Source organism: Penicillium arizonense, assembly GCF_001773325.1.
Source record: "Penicillium arizonense strain CBS 141311 chromosome Unknown PENARI_contig024, whole genome shotgun sequence".
Taxonomy (NCBI): domain Eukaryota; kingdom Fungi; phylum Ascomycota; class Eurotiomycetes; order Eurotiales; family Aspergillaceae; genus Penicillium; species Penicillium arizonense.
The window spans coordinates 60,009-77,083 of NW_019173301.1; the positions used below are offsets into that span (position 1 = coordinate 60,009).

General features: G+C 49.5%; 6 protein-coding genes across 6 annotated transcripts; 3 read left to right on the forward strand and 3 right to left on the reverse strand.

The window, feature by feature from the left end:
* Positions 1-1,812: 1,812 nt before the first annotated feature.
* PENARI_c024G11238 (uncharacterized protein) lies at positions 1,813-6,571 on the reverse strand (the record flags this gene model as incomplete). Its single annotated transcript, XM_022635743.1, has 15 exons — positions 1,813-1,819; positions 1,888-2,237; positions 2,293-2,359; positions 2,423-2,504; positions 2,559-2,836; positions 2,895-3,175; positions 3,234-3,430; positions 3,484-3,558; positions 3,605-3,811; positions 3,883-4,068; positions 4,140-4,301; positions 4,364-4,546; positions 4,601-4,765; positions 4,825-6,447; positions 6,517-6,571. The coding sequence occupies 15 exons, from the start codon at positions 6,569-6,571 to the stop codon at positions 1,813-1,815; spliced, it is 3,918 nt and encodes a 1,305-aa protein (XP_022484424.1).
* Positions 6,572-7,994: 1,423 nt separating this feature from the next.
* Positions 7,995-8,464, forward strand: PENARI_c024G08119 (uncharacterized protein; the record flags this gene model as incomplete). The annotated part of the gene is made up of 2 exons (XM_022635706.1): positions 7,995-8,070; positions 8,121-8,464. The coding sequence occupies 2 exons, from the start codon at positions 7,995-7,997 to the stop codon at positions 8,462-8,464; spliced, it is 420 nt and encodes a 139-aa protein (XP_022484417.1).
* An 87-nt stretch (positions 8,465-8,551) lies between these two features.
* PENARI_c024G00704 (uncharacterized protein) lies at positions 8,552-9,484 on the forward strand (the record flags this gene model as incomplete). The annotated part of the gene is made up of 2 exons (XM_022635638.1): positions 8,552-8,753; positions 9,471-9,484. 2 exons carry the CDS (start codon positions 8,552-8,554, stop codon positions 9,482-9,484), a joined length of 216 nt encoding a protein of 71 aa, XP_022484485.1.
* Positions 9,485-10,061: 577 nt separating this feature from the next.
* Positions 10,062-11,961, reverse strand: PENARI_c024G04080 (uncharacterized protein; the record flags this gene model as incomplete). Its single annotated transcript, XM_022635670.1, has 6 exons — positions 10,062-10,254; positions 10,323-10,441; positions 10,512-10,793; positions 10,864-11,120; positions 11,185-11,654; positions 11,708-11,961. The coding sequence occupies 6 exons, from the start codon at positions 11,959-11,961 to the stop codon at positions 10,062-10,064; spliced, it is 1,575 nt and encodes a 524-aa protein (XP_022484412.1).
* A 1,613-nt stretch (positions 11,962-13,574) lies between these two features.
* PENARI_c024G06501 (uncharacterized protein) lies at positions 13,575-13,964 on the forward strand (the record flags this gene model as incomplete). The annotated part of the gene is made up of 3 exons (XM_022635692.1): positions 13,575-13,587; positions 13,761-13,873; positions 13,938-13,964. 3 exons carry the CDS (start codon positions 13,575-13,577, stop codon positions 13,962-13,964), a joined length of 153 nt encoding a protein of 50 aa, XP_022484389.1.
* A 434-nt stretch (positions 13,965-14,398) lies between these two features.
* Positions 14,399-16,559, reverse strand: PENARI_c024G03675 (fungal specific transcription factor domain-containing protein; the record flags this gene model as incomplete). The annotated part of the gene is made up of 5 exons (XM_022635666.1): positions 14,399-14,848; positions 14,907-15,195; positions 15,247-15,673; positions 15,726-16,302; positions 16,527-16,559. The coding sequence occupies 5 exons, from the start codon at positions 16,557-16,559 to the stop codon at positions 14,399-14,401; spliced, it is 1,776 nt and encodes a 591-aa protein (XP_022484399.1).
* Positions 16,560-17,075: the final 516 nt, after the last annotated feature.

A 17,075-nucleotide genomic window follows, 5' to 3' on the forward strand; every position in this document is an offset into this window, starting at 1 on the left:
CTTACGATAACCCTAAGGATTAGATAGGCGGGAGTAAGATAGGCATAGTTAGTAGGATAGGGTTCGTAGGAATGATTGATCCTACCTATTCGGAGCGTTATAGCTATTGCACCAACCTATATCGTGGATTCATAAGAGTGCAAATTAACAGCCTCTATGACCTAGCGGCTCGTCAGCTCACTTACTTCTCCATAGATGAGATTTATCCGTCAGTTTCTGGTCAGGGGAAGGTTCCTGTTTACAATGCTCGCAAGGGATATAAGGATGATTAATGAGTCTCATTTCAGAACAAACTTATGACCAATACTTAGAAGAAACAGTTTATTGAATCCTTCTCTCATAGACTTTTTGGTGTTCTAGCGCGCACATCAACAAGAATGAATATCAATTGATGGGGGGTGCATGGATTCGCATCAGACCTCGGAGGAAGAAAATACAATGCAATTTCGTTGGATAAAGAGAATTGCTAGATGTAGACTCTTTTTCACCTACCGCACGCCTGCTTGCTAATAGGCAATTTAATTATTCCACGCGGTCCCCCAGATAGCGCGGTAGGTGATGCGTTTAGCAAAAGCTAGCTGTGTAACACAACCTTGCTTTGGTATTTGTCTTTACAGTTGCAGCTGAGCTGCTACAATAGCCGCTGATCCCATCAACAAGTTTCTCGCAGCCGCAATTTCGATCGCTAAGCGAGGATATCTAGGCCGGCCGCACGTGGCCACCACGAGGCTTTTGGACTCTCAGTGTAACAAGGCGCCCGTCTGAACATTCTATTATCACTATCACGAAGCCGGGAAGATTTTTGATGGCTCTATCGGTGCTAGGAGCACACACCTTGGCTCTGGGAGCAAAGAAGAAGCTTCTCGAGGCCACCTAGCCCTTAGGAAACCCGACATAGCTTCTAGGGCCTAGTACCGTCACTGTCAGGTATATACAAGAAGCATATGGAACGGATGGAGATATGGTCTGCGCGGGACCCACATGACGTATATGGGTTTCCCCTGTATGCGAGGAAGCTACCTTTCTTTTGCTTCCTCGCGCTACGTCTTGTATCTAGAGTCCACTATAGCTGTTCTTGTCGATTCCAAGAGATACGGTACGTGCTAGTTCTACAATAGACCAATGATCGGCTTGATATCGTAGAATGAGTGTAATTTCTAACTTGCTGATTCCGCGATATTTAACATAGTGTGTGCTCACCAAGCGGTGTATGGCTTGGCAAATGGTCATCTAAGTTATAATGCAGGTCCTAGGAAGGGGCGGATATCTGCTCTGTAGATCCACGTCTCTGTATCACATAGCCCCTGAAGGATGGTCTAGACCGACGACACACTGGCACAAGCCCATGTCATGTACGGAATTACTTGCGGGCATTTTTCCAAATGAGACGTTCTCAAGCGATGATTAGGGATAAACGTGGCAGACCATGTAATGACGTGATATCGCGTGCAGGAAGGCTTACGAGCTGACATGTACCATCATCCAAGATGACCCTTGATCTTGGCATTGGCTCGCGATCCAATGCCAAGACTATGTGGCTCCGATCCAATGCTAAGACTATGGAGCATCAATCCTATAATAATAAGAAAGGGAGAAGGGAGGGAGGGAATCAATCAGTCAGAAACCGCCCTCCAAGGCACCATTATACACAACATTGTCACTACTTTGGACAGTTTGGTTTTGAGTATTTCTTCTACTCAAAGAGTTTGATTTTTATTTGCTTCTTAGGACTGCTGTCCCCCTTTAGCTCCAGTAGGAAGCTATATAACTCACACCCATCCTCCACTCAACTCTCTACTTTGACCCATCTATTCATTGCCTAATTGATGGTCCTCATTAAGTCACACATTCCCAACACCACCATCATCCCCCAAACAATTTGCGTACATCGCATCCGCGTTAGGTATATAGTCGGAGAATTTCTTGCCGTTTTTGTCCGTGATATCCTGGCACAAGCAGAAGCTTGACTTCTTCCTCCCCTGGAACAGTTCTGCCGCAGGCGTATCCAACCAATCTGCGAATGCCTGGATATCCTTCGCGTTGTCGTTCGGCATGACCTGGCAGTGGGGGATTGTGAAAGCACCAGGGAGTCGGGCAGCGTTTGTCGAGACCCAATCCTTCGTGTCGAGGTACGACTGCAGGTCGTTGTCGATGCTAAAGTCGAAGCCGCCTTTGCTGAAGGCGTCGGCGGAGGATTCGATGATGTCCCAGGTGGAGAAGCCGTTTTGTTCAATTTCCTGGAAAGAGTTAGGTCGGTCGAACGGCGTTAAGGGGAAGTTAGGGACCACTTACTCCCCATCCGGGAGGGTTCTGGGCGTATGGGTTTTCTCCATTCAGAAGGGCGGGCCTCATTTGGATGCTGTTGACGGTGGTGGTCAGTGTCACGTCACGTCATGATCCATCCCTATGACATGAAACTTACCCCTGGAAGTAGAAGCCTCGTCCGCCGTAGTAGTGCTTGAGACGGAAGTCGTTGCTGCCGGCTGCCACCGCGAGGTTGTTGACTGTAACAATTAGTATTAGTATCAGAAGACCGCGGGAGAGAGGAAAAAACATACACTCATCTTCGGTCATCGGATATGAAACCAGGTAGACGTTCTGCTGCCTCCACGCAAAATTGATAGAGAAGCTCAAAAGCATCTTGTAGAAATAATCTTCCACCTGAGTCACGGATATCATGGTTGGGTTGAGAACTGGAATGTTATGATAATCGAGCCAATCACCAAAGGCCAAAATATCACCAGTACTTTTACCGTTGTATGCTCCTTTAAACATCAGCCCGTCGTTTATATTCACGGTCTCGTTGATCGCGCCTTGATAATATCCTATGGTAGTTCTAATAAATTAAACATGGTCAGCAACAGCTCAGGATATGTTATAAGATTGAGGCTCACAATTCCATCTTGGCCATCCAAGCTAAGCTCTCATCCGACGACTTAATTCTCTTATCGACAGAACGCGCCAGGCCGTTTATCAATTCTTTCATAACGCCAATATACGGCCCACCGAGGAGGGACGCAGCGACGCCGATGCCTGTCATGATCCCGTTGAGGACGTCATGAGCCTTCACGTCATCTGGTACCTTTCCGGGCCAGAAGGTTTGTTGCAGCGCGACTTGGAGGCCGTTCCATCGTGTTTGGCTCATCTGGATTGCCTGATGGAGGTTGTACAGATACTAAGTACCAAATGAGCGCTCATCGACCAGAGTAGGAGTAAGCCGGGCTTTTACTTACCTGATTGACATTGGCCAGAGAAACAAGGACATTATAAGCGCGACCACTATCGGGTGCGCTTGGGTCCTGCAGGTCGTCACAGTTGGGCCTAGCACAGAAAGTCGTCATTGTGCAAACAAAGCTCTGTCCGATTCCCCATGGCTGCGCAAAAGCAGGGCCCATTTCCGAATGGGCTTTCGGGTCTGTTTGGAGCCAATCTGGAATCTGTTAATAGCCATGTTGAAGAATCTAATGGCGTTCCTAGACTTACTGTCGAAGTAGGCACCCGTGTTAGTTTTATCCCAAAACGATGACTCCAGGGTCCCATGATTGGCGGTTTGGTAAGCTGCCGGGCGTCAGTAAAGGTTCACGATAGACACTGCACGACCTACCCTTAAGATCATTGCAGCTTGCATGATCACCTGACCCCCCGATGGAATCTGGCAGCTTGGTCGGAACCGGCTGCGTGGTGGGATCTGGCTGCGTGGTGGGACCTGAACCGCCTGAACCGCCAGTCGGTGGTTCGGAACAGCCATTGAACCAAGCCTTCACGGCCGCCGAGGAGGGAGTAACATCGAGGTATTCATCCCGACCATCACCTATCCGCAGAATATCGTCAGCCAAGGACGTGTGCCTCCAAGTCGACAACAAAACATGACATGTTACTGACCGTTGAGATCCGCAAACTGCTTGTTACTGCCTCCAGTACCAACGCCTGTGGCAATTGTGTTTTGAGGAATCCAGGTGACCTTTCCAGCTTCAGGCCCATCGTTGCCGTTGGGACTTCCAGCATTTAGCCACATATCAACCGACCCATCTGAAGGATGGACCCAGAGATAATCGGCCCTTCCGTCACCTATTGCAATGTGTCATTTAGTCATCGGTCAAGAATCACCATATGAACGGCTTCTACCAAAGAATACCCACCATTGATGTCGGCAAAGGCAATCTCATCTCTCGATGACGCGCCGACTCCTGTAGCGATGACGCCTTGAGGCAACCAGACAATTTGCGGGAAACCGCCTCCGTTGATATAGGCAGTCACAGCACCCTTCTCATCAAGCCACAAATAATCGTCCCGGCCATCGCCTGCACCATTCATCCAGTTAGTCGAAAAGTACGGAGACGTCTACAAGGAAGGGGGTACACACCGTTGAGATCAGCAAATCTAACACCAGCTCCCTTTTCAATGCCTGTTGCAACAGTGCCCTGAGGGACCCAGGTGACCTTTCCAGCGTTGGGACCGTCATTGCCGTCTGGGCTGCCTGCGTTCAACCAGCATTCCACTGCACCGGTATCAGGATTGATCTTCAGATACTCCGCACGTCCGTCGCCTGTTCTAGTAGTCAATATATAGAACCACCATGGAGGTTGATGGCATCACCTACCATTCAGATCGGCAAAGCGGACATCCTCGCGCTTTGCACCAACACCGGTAGCAATTAATCCTTGTGGCAGCCAGATCTGTGTACCTTCGGGCAAGCCCCCGCCGTTAATGTACGCGGTGACGGCTCCCTTCTCATCAACCCAGAGGTAATCGTCGCGTTTATCACCTATTTCGAATTACTAGTGTCAGTCTGGTTTGGTAAAGGAGCATTGCCGGGCAACGCACCATTGAGATCCGCAAACATCACCCCGTCACCCGTCTCGGTGGCACTTCCACTGCCAGCGTTGAGCCACATCTTCACGGCGCCAGTCTCTGCAGTGATGGCAAGATAATCGACCTTTCCATCACCATTCAAGTCGGCAAAGGTGATATTTTCCCTGCTTGTGCCTACGCCTGTCGCGATAACACCTTGGGGCAGCCATTTGGATGTCCGGCCGATACCACCATTGAGGAAGACAGTCAAGGCGCCCTCCTCGGAAAGCCAGAGGTAATCAGCACGCCCATCATTGTTGATATCCCCCAATCGGACACCTGCTGCAGCACCAATACCGCTGGCGACCTCCCCCGATGGAATCCAGACCGGCTTTTCAGAGTTTCCAGTGTTATACCAAGCGCCGATCTGACCATTGTCACCAACGACCAGATAGTCATCACGGCCATCTCCGTCAAGATCGGCAAACAAGATACGGTCCCTGCCGGCTCCTGTTCCGCTTGCGATCTCTCCGATGCCGACCCAAGTAGGTTTGCCGGGGCTGTCACCCGCCCTGTTCAAGAAGCAAGTGACTTTTCCATCCTCCGAGACCCAGAGGTAGTCGGCCTTGCCGTCGCCGTCCATATCCGCAAAGCGAACACCGGCGCCATCCTTGCCAATCCCGCTGGCGATCTTACCTTGAGGCACCCACACGGGAGCTTCCCCAGTACCGGTATTCAGGTAGTGGACAACGGAACCATCGTCATCAACCCAGAGATAGTCATCGCGTCCGTCGCCATCGATGTCACCAAAGCGGACTCCTGACCCCTTGCCAATTCCCGAGGCCACTTCATCCTTGGGGATCCATGTAGATTTGAATCCACCCGATTGAAAGCCAGGGCCGGAGGCGATCTCGTTCTGAGGCATCCAAACCAGTTTGCCAGAGCAGGCACCACTTGCAAAACTCGCGCCTTGTACAGGAGCTTTGATCCATCCTTTGTCGCTGGCCTGTTGTATTCCGGAAAACCAAATATCACCCATCTTGGTGTACCCGCCATCAGTCGGATGAAGTCCGTCAGTCAGGTCCCCGGTCGTCAGTCCAGTGCTAAAATCGACGACCATGACCTTCTTCCCTGCATCGGCACGCTGCGCGACGATGCCTGGGACAGCTGCGTTGAACTGATCGATCCGCGACATGGTCGCCGAGTTGGAAGCGGGGATGATCTTGGCCACGAGAACGGCCGCGTCCGGGCAGGCGCTGACGATCTCGTCAATCAGACTTCCCAGACGGGCAGGGGCATTATCCGGATCATTGGGTTGATTCATGTCGTTGGTGCCGGCATGTACAAGCACAACGTTCGGACGCATGGGAAGAGATGCCTGGGCATAGTTTGCGATCTCACTGATGACAGCGCCATTGTGTCCCTCGTTCTGGTTGTCGGGCATGCTGCCGGAGGAGACACTCCCGATCATGTCCACCTTGTTGCCGGCGGACAGATCTTGTTCGAGTTGATGGCGGTATCCATTGCCATCGCTGCTCTTGAAGCCGTAGGTAACGGAATCTCCCAATGGAAGGATTCTCAGGTCGACACCACCACCAATGGATGTAGTGCGCTCGGCCAATAGGGAAATATCATTAGGAAAGAACGGAAAGGACTCTGGGTCACAATATCAGCAAAGGTACAGACAACTTTGGAAGTGTTGACAAGACTAGACTAGGTACTTACGGCCAAGCGTTGCCAAGCAACTTAGAGAAACGAGCGTCTGTTTCCGCCACCACATTTTCGTGACAGAAACAATAACAGTCCCGAAAAAAAAAGGGAAAGAAAAGGAGCGATTGATGGGCAAGCATTCTTTACAGGAGATCCATCATACTTAAGTACCATTCGAGCGATTTATCAGGCTATCGACAAAAATAGTGAAAACTTCTGTGGATGGAGTTTATAGCCCGTTAGAGGTGCCAAGGAAGGGATTTGAAACGTGCAAAGAGCAATCCCGAAATGAATCCATCTTGGCCCTTTTTGGGGGCTGCAACACCCCTTCCATTGACACAATCAAACCACTCCCACGTGTATCAAATCGGGCCCAATTCGATCTCCATTCTCCAGTCTAGAGATGTAGCTGCCCCAGCGTTTGGGCGGTTAGTCTCATGCCAGACTCAATCGAGCATAGATAAACGCCAAAATATTTGGCCCCCAAACTTCCCTAAATCCCCGGCTTCCAAGCATTTTTTTCGCACTCGTGACTCGTCCCAGAAAACCTACCCCACAATATTCATAGGTTGTGGTGGCTCAATGTCTACCTAGTAGGCGGGAACCTCCTTGATAGGCATGTACTTGAGATGGTGACCAACCGAATGCAGAAGGTAGGATCAATGTCTACCTAGTAGGCGGGAAACTCCTTGATAGGCATGCCCTTGACATGGTGACCAACCGAATGCAGAAGGTAGGATCAATGTGGGAAGCTGTATATAGAGAATACGAAGCTTACACTGACCGAGCATCTAGAGCTTGTCCCAGTGATTATGCGATATAGAAGGATCCAGACCGCGTCACCATTTCTGTCAGAAACTCTCGGGATTTGCGTTGGCCTGCAACAGCAGACATACAAATGCCAATATGACCGGGAGCTGCTGCTCAGGAATTGGGTGGCCGTCCGTAGTCAAATCTAACAGGTGACAGCGACAGAGAGAGTCCGCAGAAGCAAGAATTACAGTACAGAATCTGTTCAATATCTCTTTCAAGGAGGGAAATAATTTCACCGGCAATTTTAGTACCTGCTGCAACCTTGACCACGTCTTCAGTGAGTTGAACCTGGTAGTATTCGCTGAAAGAGGACTCTAGTCTAGGGGCGAACGCGTTCAATAGTATAATGACACGATTCCCTGCGTTGGACGAGTACTATGAGGTCTGCGACTTGACTTTGACCATCTGTCCCATCACCTTGCCCGCTAGAGGTCCTTACCGGCTACAATTCAGTTATGCTTCACCAGCATAACGGTCCCTGACAGTTGCCAGCATCGTGGGGCCTGCAGCATGGTTGCTGGCATCACGGATGCCGGCATGGCAGGTTCCTGACACCCAGGTCCTGCCTCTCTTAGGCGGGCACGGGGGCGTCAATGCTCTGTTTTGATCTCTCTCACCAGATTCCTTAACCTCCATGTCACTGCTGTGGCATTCGCCTTCTCCTTCCCCTCCCCCTGTTCATGAGCAACAGCTGCTCGTCGATCTGCAGGAGACATTCCGATTTGGCCATTGAAGGCCCTGCCGTTCCTGCCCGCGGTACGTTCCGATCCACCCAAAATCCATACCGAGTCCCTGTACACCGGTAGTCAGGATTCAAAGCAACGAGTCCCTGTGGGAAGCAGTCAGGATTCACCCACAACGCAGCGAGTCTCTACACCAAAGTAGTCGGGATTCGCCAGATTCACCAACGCCCTATCCAAAATGTCGCGTCAACGACACCCGCTGCAGAGGCAGCTCAACCCCCGCCGAGGACTACTCCAATTTCATAGCCACCGATTCTCAGAACATCACCCAGGTCACCGATGCTCCTGAGACCTATTCCTTATGGGCATTTGATGCGCCTCTCCAAAGCCCAACCCAGTTCGATCTGTGGCTACAAAACTGCTATGAGACGCTTGACCAGAACGGTCTCGCCCGCTTCATTGACTAAGATATCCCTCGTCCCGACAAAACGGATTCAGACGCCAAAAGATGGTATCGTACGTCAAAGGATATTCGTGCCTGGCTCCGAAGGAACATGACTGAGGATTTGTACAACTTAATCAATGATCGTGGGTATACATGTGACTTCGCTGATGACTTCATCTGGAACGCCAATCAGGTCTTCCAAAGCGGTGGTTTCTCGGCAGCTAAACGGGTCACCGAGGACCTACTCTTCAGAAACCGCTCTGACTACGCCACAGCTAGTCAGTACGTCGAGGCGATGCACGCTGCACACAGTAAATCAATCGTCGCATTAAGATCATGCCCTTCGCTGTCGCCATTACGCTGCTCCGAAACATCCACTCTGATTCCCCAAACTGGATCGAAAACAAGTGCGCTAAGTACCAGAAGGAGGGCACAGATGCCAACAAGTTTACCGCTGACCACCTAATCACACTATTCAATGAGCTCATCGCTCACCTTCAAATCCATAAAGCGAATCCCTAGTTATCCGCCATCAAAAGTGTCCAGTTGTCTGCCATCAAAAGCGACAAGCCTAATACATCCAGCAACACCTCATCCTCGTCTATCGAGTATCTCCCACTCCCCAACGAATGCCTAAAAAGTACAAAAGCCAATGCGTGGACAGAGAAGTCTCGAGGTGCTGGGGGGGGTTGTAATGAATCTCAAGCAGTTCTCCCCTCTCCTTCGCGTTGAGTTTTGTGCGTGCGCTACAAGCATTCCTCATTTAGTTGCTGCGGTGTCCGTTCTCTCGACTTGATTCCGGTGACGGATCCACAAGAGGCGGTACCGTAGGCTTGATCATCACAAGACGAATTCAGCCTGCTCCACTTGGCCTTGAGTTGAAAGTTGTTCGCACCTCTGCCTTCTGCCGTAACAACTAGACATTGACATGGGACGCCCATGGGCCAAAATTGGGGCCTGATTGGGCCTGATTTGGCCTGATTTGGCCTGATTTTCGTGTATAACTCACTAACCTTTGTTATTTACAGGTGATTTGGTCTAAACAAGTGATATCACCACTTTTTAGCCTGCCCACTAGGTAATTATAAGAAATCACTAGAAATTAAAAAGTGGTGGTAGAAATTAGTGGTTAAGTTGAAGATATATATTCGTTATGAGGAACCACACCACCACTTTTAATAGATTACCCTCACTAGAATTTTACTTTTGAAATCACTTAAATATCACATTTTTATCTTATATTTAAAGAATAGTAGCTTAATATTTCGCTTAATAAATCAAAATTTCTATCGTTTCATCTAATTTAATCACCTTTTAAAAAATTAGTCAATAATTTTACTATTTAAATACCAAAATTACTACATAAACTACATTAATTATGCCTCTCGCCCATAGGCGGGCCTACCTACCCCTAACCGCCCATGGGCATCTCAATGTGTAACAACTTTGTTTCCGGAGGAGGAGTAGCCCTAATTTAGAACGGACTATTCGCTCTGCGAAGATATCTAGCCAGGCACAGAAATCTGAAAACCATCTTTCGTTCAGCCCCGGCTGATTACAGTAGAAACTTTCGTTCAGGTTTAATCCCAGTCAAGCCATTCTCAATTCGACTTTCCCAACTAGAGGGTGTACCGGAAAGCAGGGTGTCTGTGCCCCAAAAGATGCTCTGCGTCATACTGCAGCCTGTCATCTCGGTCCCCGCGCTCCCGCTTCCTATTTTCCCATCGGCAATACATCATCTGAGTGCAGACGGTGATAAGACAAAGAACCAAGGCTGCCAGACTGAGTGAATGGCCGAGCAAATATCGCGGTCTGAGACATTAGAGTCAGTCAGCTTGGATATTTCGTGAGATACAGACAGAACCCGGGGATGAACATACGCGTCTTTGGAAAGGTAGATGAAGGAGGCGATGAAAGCGGCGCAATTCGCAAAAGCGATTTCGAACCCAATACCCGTTGCTCGAACGTAGTGCGGAGCGAGGTTGTTTGATAGCCAGCCCTGATGGATCGTGGTCAATATATGTATATGTGAAATCATGAAGAAGCAGACTTGCTTGGTCGAGACTTACCATTACGATTGGAGAAGATGGGAACACGCCCGCAGCAACGAGGAACGTTCCAGCGTAAGTCACCGAGTTCTCCTTTGCGACAAGCAGCATGATATACCCGGCAATAGCGACGATGCAGCCAGCCACCATGATCGGACCGCGACCTTTGATTCGGTCTGAAGAGTACGATGTCACCAGTACCAGAATGAACGAGAGGACGTACGGAGGGACAGTGAGTAGCTGGGCGGTCGTTGTTTCATAGCCCATTCCTGTGATGATGGTGGGCAAGAACAAGGAATAACTCTATATTTCAAAAGTGGTATCTGTTAATTAGAACTTCTAGAACCCGAAAGCGTGTATAGGGTGGGCGTACGTATAATGGGACCAGGAGAAAGAACCAAGCCAACGAACAGAAAATGGTTTGTGGCGCTAGCAAAGCCATTTTCACCCAGTGCCATTGAAACTTCTCCTCGTTCACGTCCTCGACCGTGGTCGCACCGTGCGAGTCGATCATCATACGATGCATCGCCACGGCGCGTTCCTCCCCGCTGAGAAACTTGGCCTGTGCGGGTGTATGCGGCATCATGAAAAAACAGATCACCCCGAAGACAACGGTGATGGCTCCTTCGACTAGAATGTGGGGTGACGGTTAGCTCGTCAGTAAAAAAGTGGACCACTGAAGCGAGGAACTGACTGAAGAAGATCCACGGCCACCGATTATACCCGTGGTATCGGATCTTGGCCAGCCCCGTCGCTAGAAAGCCGCCAAAGGCGCCGGACAGCGGAGCCGCGCAATAGAACAGGCCGATACGGTACATCATCTGGTGGCGGCGGTAGAACATGGCCAGGTAGATCACGATACCACCGAGCAAGCCACCTTCGAACAAGCCTAGGAGCATCCGGGTGACCACAAGCCCGGCAAACGACCTGGTGAAGCCGACGCAGGTGCTCACAATTCCCCATGCGGTGATGAGCGCGGGCAGGTAGAAGCCCGCTCGGATACGCTTGACAATCCAGTTGCTCGGAATGTCAACCAGGATATAGGGGATGTAGAAGACGAGAAGGGCAATATTGAATTTTGTGCCCGTGGCGATGTCTAGATCGGTCTTGAGACCGTCAATTGCTGCATTGCCAATATTGCTCCGGTCGATGAACGCGAGGAGCCTGTCAAGGCATTTAGTTTGTGTTTCTGCAGGAGTGCCTGTTCTGTGGCTTACCAGATCCCAAAGAGCCATGGCATGATATGGAGATCGAACTTGCGAGTGATTCGTCGCTCGATTTCAGGATCGACCTCTGGCATCGCCTGCTGCTCGCGTAGTTTTTCCACATGGCTGATATCGGGCTTTGCTTTTTCCTGATCAACATCAGCAGCCGGGGCGGCCACTTCGTGAGTGTCCATAGTGCAGTCCTTTCTGAATGAGAGGACCTGATCAACATCAGCAGCCGGGGCGACCACTTCGTGAGTCTCCATAGTGCAGTCCTTTCTGAATGAGAGGAAAAGGATTAATCGTCGACTCCAAGGCCATGACTCGGCATTTATATGGGGGATGTGTTGGGATGTGCTTGGGGTATTTCCGGGTGAAGTTTCCCCCGCAAACTTCCACGACTCCAACCTCCGCATCGGAGAGAAGAGCGAATTACTGCTCTACACTTCGGTTGTCTCGTCGCCAATCGGCGAGGCTGGTGCCGCCGAGCCGGACATGGCTTCCAACAGCTACTCACGAATAGCAGCTTTCAGAACTAACAAGCGAGTATCAACGCATTGACACCCACGAGACCGGACCGGACAATGGCTACGATGAAGGCTACAACCTAGGCGAGTTGCTCTACCGCCGCGGCAAAATGTATATAAGAAACATTGCCCAAGTTCTCCTTCCCAGCTAAGAGCAGAGCAACGTAATTTGAAGATCACCTGAACCCTATTACTTGCCTGTCGACGAGCCTTCGGAAAGAACAGAACGAATTTCACAAGTTGTACTCCAAACCCTACACTACGAAATGACGGGAGTAAACGGAACAAATGGCCATATAGCTATTCCTGCGGCAACGCGCCTACGGCAGGCACGCCTGTCTCAGGGCTTAGTATGCTTACCCCACGTGCTTTGGACCGCACCAAAGGCTATAAGACATTTCTCGGGGGTTTAGCCTTTAAGGAGTGGTGCTGCTGACCCCAATTCCGGCGACGTCGCCGTCCTGTCTCCGCACTTTTCAGCTTTCCTTAGGGTGACTGTTACCACTGTACACTCGCTTGATTCTCAGTGGTGGTGCACTCTTGCTCAGCCCTAGCTGGTATTGAATATATAACAATTGTGGGCTTTGGTATGCGGAGAGCTTCCAGGTAAAGAAAAGAGGCAAAAGAAGGGAAGACAAGAAAGACCAGGCCAAGTCATTTTGAAGATGGCCTCCGCAAATTCTCGCAGGTTGCTATTGGCGTTACTGCTGTTTCTGGCGGCGCAAACATGCTTAGCTGTTAATAGCATGTCGGCGTGGTTGACTAGCCTCGGGCCACAGGCCCAATCTGTCGTAGTTGAGCAATTGCATACCATATCTCAGTCAGATCCACTTACTTGAGAAGAATATTTGGGCTGTAGGTCTCGGACCAACTCCGAAGCTTCGTGGAAAAGGAATGTGCTCGCCGGAGCTGCAGCAAATTGCCGACCAAAGGCCATCATTGAACCCGAGGTATACCCTTGATGCCATCTCGCTGAAAGAATGTAGATAGAAGATAAAACATAAGAGAGATAAGAATCAGCAAGACGGCGCTTGTATGAAATGCACTTATGACAGCCACATTGACAAACTGATTTGGGCCTATATCACCTGCTGAGGTCGGGTGCCGTCCACAGTCATATATGATGTCTACGGCATTATGTTAAAAGCTAGTGTGGATACTCTAAGAATAGAGAGTAGGCTATAGACAACTTCTAGTGATTCTCTAGTTACAAGGATATTGCAGGCTGCACACGTTCGGCCGATAGAGTTGAGTGCTCGGAGTCTCCGATACCGCTGCTACCCGAGCTTATGTCCGACCCCAAAGCTCGATGGCAACCACTTCGATTGTGAGTCGTCTGACAAATACTGATTATGTCCTTGCAACGTAAGCCTCGTGCCTTTCTATTTTGCTATACACTGTCTATCTGAATTCTGCCATTTAACTGCATGCATCAGAATTGCCTCTAGCCGTGGTTAGATCAACACTTCAGAGCACAATGATAGACCACGAATCACATCGGGACGAGATCTTAGACCGTTAAGTAAATGGTTTACTAGGTGCTAAGCCCGCTAAGTCCGTCTTCGAGTTTGAGACGCGACTTGATTTTGTCATCATCGCTATCAGCCGTATCTCCGCTGCTATAGCCGGAGGCCTTAACCCTCTTCTAACTGTAAGTCAACTCAATTTCTTTTCTTGACCAGATCGCTTGGTTAATATGCTATTATCCATTGTAGGTGCTCTACCGTCAACTCGTCGGGTGATTTAACGGCTTCAAAGATGGCACCACCTCGGCATCTACACTCAAGTCCGTCATTTCAAGGTTTACTTTGGTTTTCGTATATTTGCCATCGTAATGTTTGTGTCAATTTATATCCAACAGTGGGGTTCTTTTACACAGGAGAACGCAGCACCAAGACTTTGAGACGGACATATCTGGAAACAGCCATTCGCCAGAATATCTCGTTTTTCGACACTTTGGGTGCTGGCGAAATTACGACGCCTCTATGTCTCAGGATTATCGTTAGAACTAGAATTAAAAACCAAAGCCTGATGTGTCACCTTTGCCCTTATAGAATATCCCATATTTCTGGGTTCACAGATACCACTGTCTCGAATAAAAGTACTCCTCTCGTTATCTATTCATTTCGGACGATATAAATGCCTGAGTACCCTTGGACTCGCAATGATTTTGATTTTACATCATAATCCAGTTGCTGGCAGTGTTTCCCAGGTCGAAATCGATTGCCCAAGACATTAGATCAAAATTCTCGTAATCGTCCAGATTGATAGCACCAATCTCCCCAGCTCCATAAGCGAGTGAACTGTCAGTGTAAGGAGTTAGTACTGACATCAGGCTCACATCAATGCTTGTCGCGACATCGGGAGTTGCCTGAAACTTTGATGTCGCAAACTTGCCCAAGATCTTGTCCAACTTCTCCGTGATGGCTTTTGCAGCCTGCAAGCAGAACGCTTGATTTCTTTCCCGGGAACTGGCCACACTTTCAAGTTGCGATGCAAGTACGGAAATATTCCGAATCACAGCCGACGTCTTTATACCGGGGGGAAGGATTTTTGAAGGATCTTGCGTGATATTTTCCAGTGCAGTCGAAAGGACTGCGGCAGAGGGCAAACCGCAGGACAGAAGCTTCACCCTGTCAGCTATGCAAAAAAGGAATGGGACGGTAAGGTAGGGGAGTACGTACGATTTCAGGCAAATCATTGAAGGTAAAGGCACCTTTGCTGCGAGAATTTCCCATTTGCACAACTGTCTCCAATATGTTTGCAGACACATCAAGCAGCTCGGGAAGGGTAGATGGGCTATCTTCTCCAAGGAGGTGGTATATCTGGAAATGGATTTGGAGGTAGGCCAGATGGACCTTCGCATGCATATAACAATTGGTTAGAGGCATGTCGGATTTCCAACAATCCTGACTATACCTCAGGTGGGGGAGGAGGTTATCCCAAGTCTGACGGCATCGAGAAGACAACTCTCTAATTGGTTATCAGTGGCCATTCGGCATCTCTCCAATTGACGGTTCATACCTGAGCTGGACAGGGTCAGCTGCCTGTGATGCTTGAAAATGATATTCCACAATTCCCTCCCGAAACTGACTCAAAATATATCGTAGGCGAGCCCAGGTTGCTGCCCTAAGTTTCCCATCCGTGTTCCAGCCATCTTCTGTGAGCCGACCTTTTGCTTCCTCTAGTTCCTCGGGACTTTGCGCGAAAAGTTCATCATCTGACAAATCAAGGGGGAGCTTGACGTCAACATATCGAGAGGTAATGCGGGGAGGTAGATTGAACACCATGCCGAACATTTTCTCGAGATAATATTCAGTCACAAAGCATCTCCTCCGGCATTCTGCAAGAAAAAACGGGGTTCTCTCAGGGGAATATGTTGCTTCTCTGTTCAAGCCCAGAGCCAATAAATCTGTCACGAGATCGCCCACCAAACGCCACACACCGAGGCCTGAAATCAATCAGTATCCCACAATCAACAAAATTTGCATGACATAACTCACTCGCATCTCCTTCAAGGAATGATCTGAGCTGCGCATTTTCATTCGCTAACCATATGATGACGTCGGTTGACTGAGGTGCAAGGTCACGAGCTAGTCGTAAGGCCAACGTACTATACCAAACCATGTCTTGGACAAATGCGCCATCCTTATCCTCGTCGCGGTCAACAAAAAAAACCGAAGCACGGGCAGCCATAGTATAGAAAAGACCGATAGTCTCGACTCGAAGATTCGCGCCACAGAACAAGGCGAAGAAACCATGCAGGTCTAAGGATGGGGTGATGACGACCTCTGTAGAGGAAGAGAGCAGCACAGTTTCTGATATCTCCGAGATATTGCCCAACTCGACTCGCTCTCCATTTTCTCCAAGAATATGGCCCGAAGATACCAGATCTGTACGAAGCGTTTTGAGGAGATGCAGAACGACTGGTTTCGGTACAAGTGCGTTGTGCTGAAAAGAGTAGTATTGATGGAGACACTTTTCAATGACTGGGAGGTATCTCAATTGAGACAAAATCTCCTTCATGGTGGCAAGGTGGGCCCCATAAGCTTTGCTGTCATGCGAGCCCGGCGTGGGTGTCTGTGGCAGCGTGTCAGAGACGGTCGACATGAAAGGCCATGTGTAAAATTTGGGCGGTCCAGCCGCAGTCCGTCCATGATGGGCCTGGCAGCTTTTTGCGCTGTTCCTGCTCCATGATGGGGTAGCAAGGCTTGATCGGGGTAGTGTAGGCACAGTCGGTCTTTGTGCACTCCGATTTTTAGTTAGAGGTGCGGGATGGTAATAGCATCGAGAGTCGAGCCCACGACGCTGGCAGGAGGCGCAAACTGGTTTGCCATGATCACATCGAGTCTTTCTCTCTCGGCAAGGTTCACATGAGGCTAGGGCATGATTGCGCCTGGTTGTGGGTGCTGACATGTTCAAAAACCTGGGAGGCTGGGCGATGTTGCCTGTATCTCCATATCACGAAACCGGACCCACACTGGTATGGATTCAGTGCTCCTTCGGACTCGCTTTCCAGGCCCACAGGGTTGGAATTGGTATTCTGCAAATTAAGTAACCTTGTTCAAGTCATTTGTTTGTTTCACTAGGGATATTGAGTCACGAGGAGCAATTGAGAACGTGTTCCCGCTGCAGGAGGCAGGCCTATCACGTGAATTTACCCCGATACAAGACCGGGACAGCATTCGTATCGGACTTGTATCGGCATAGCTGACTTCGTTACATACCAAATCGAGTAGATACAGTGTCATTACTGTAGTCAATTTCGCCAATATGCCCTCGAAGTACATGATGTACCAGAAGGTCTGGATCTCTTTTCTCACAAATTCCTCAACAGACAACCTACCTATGCT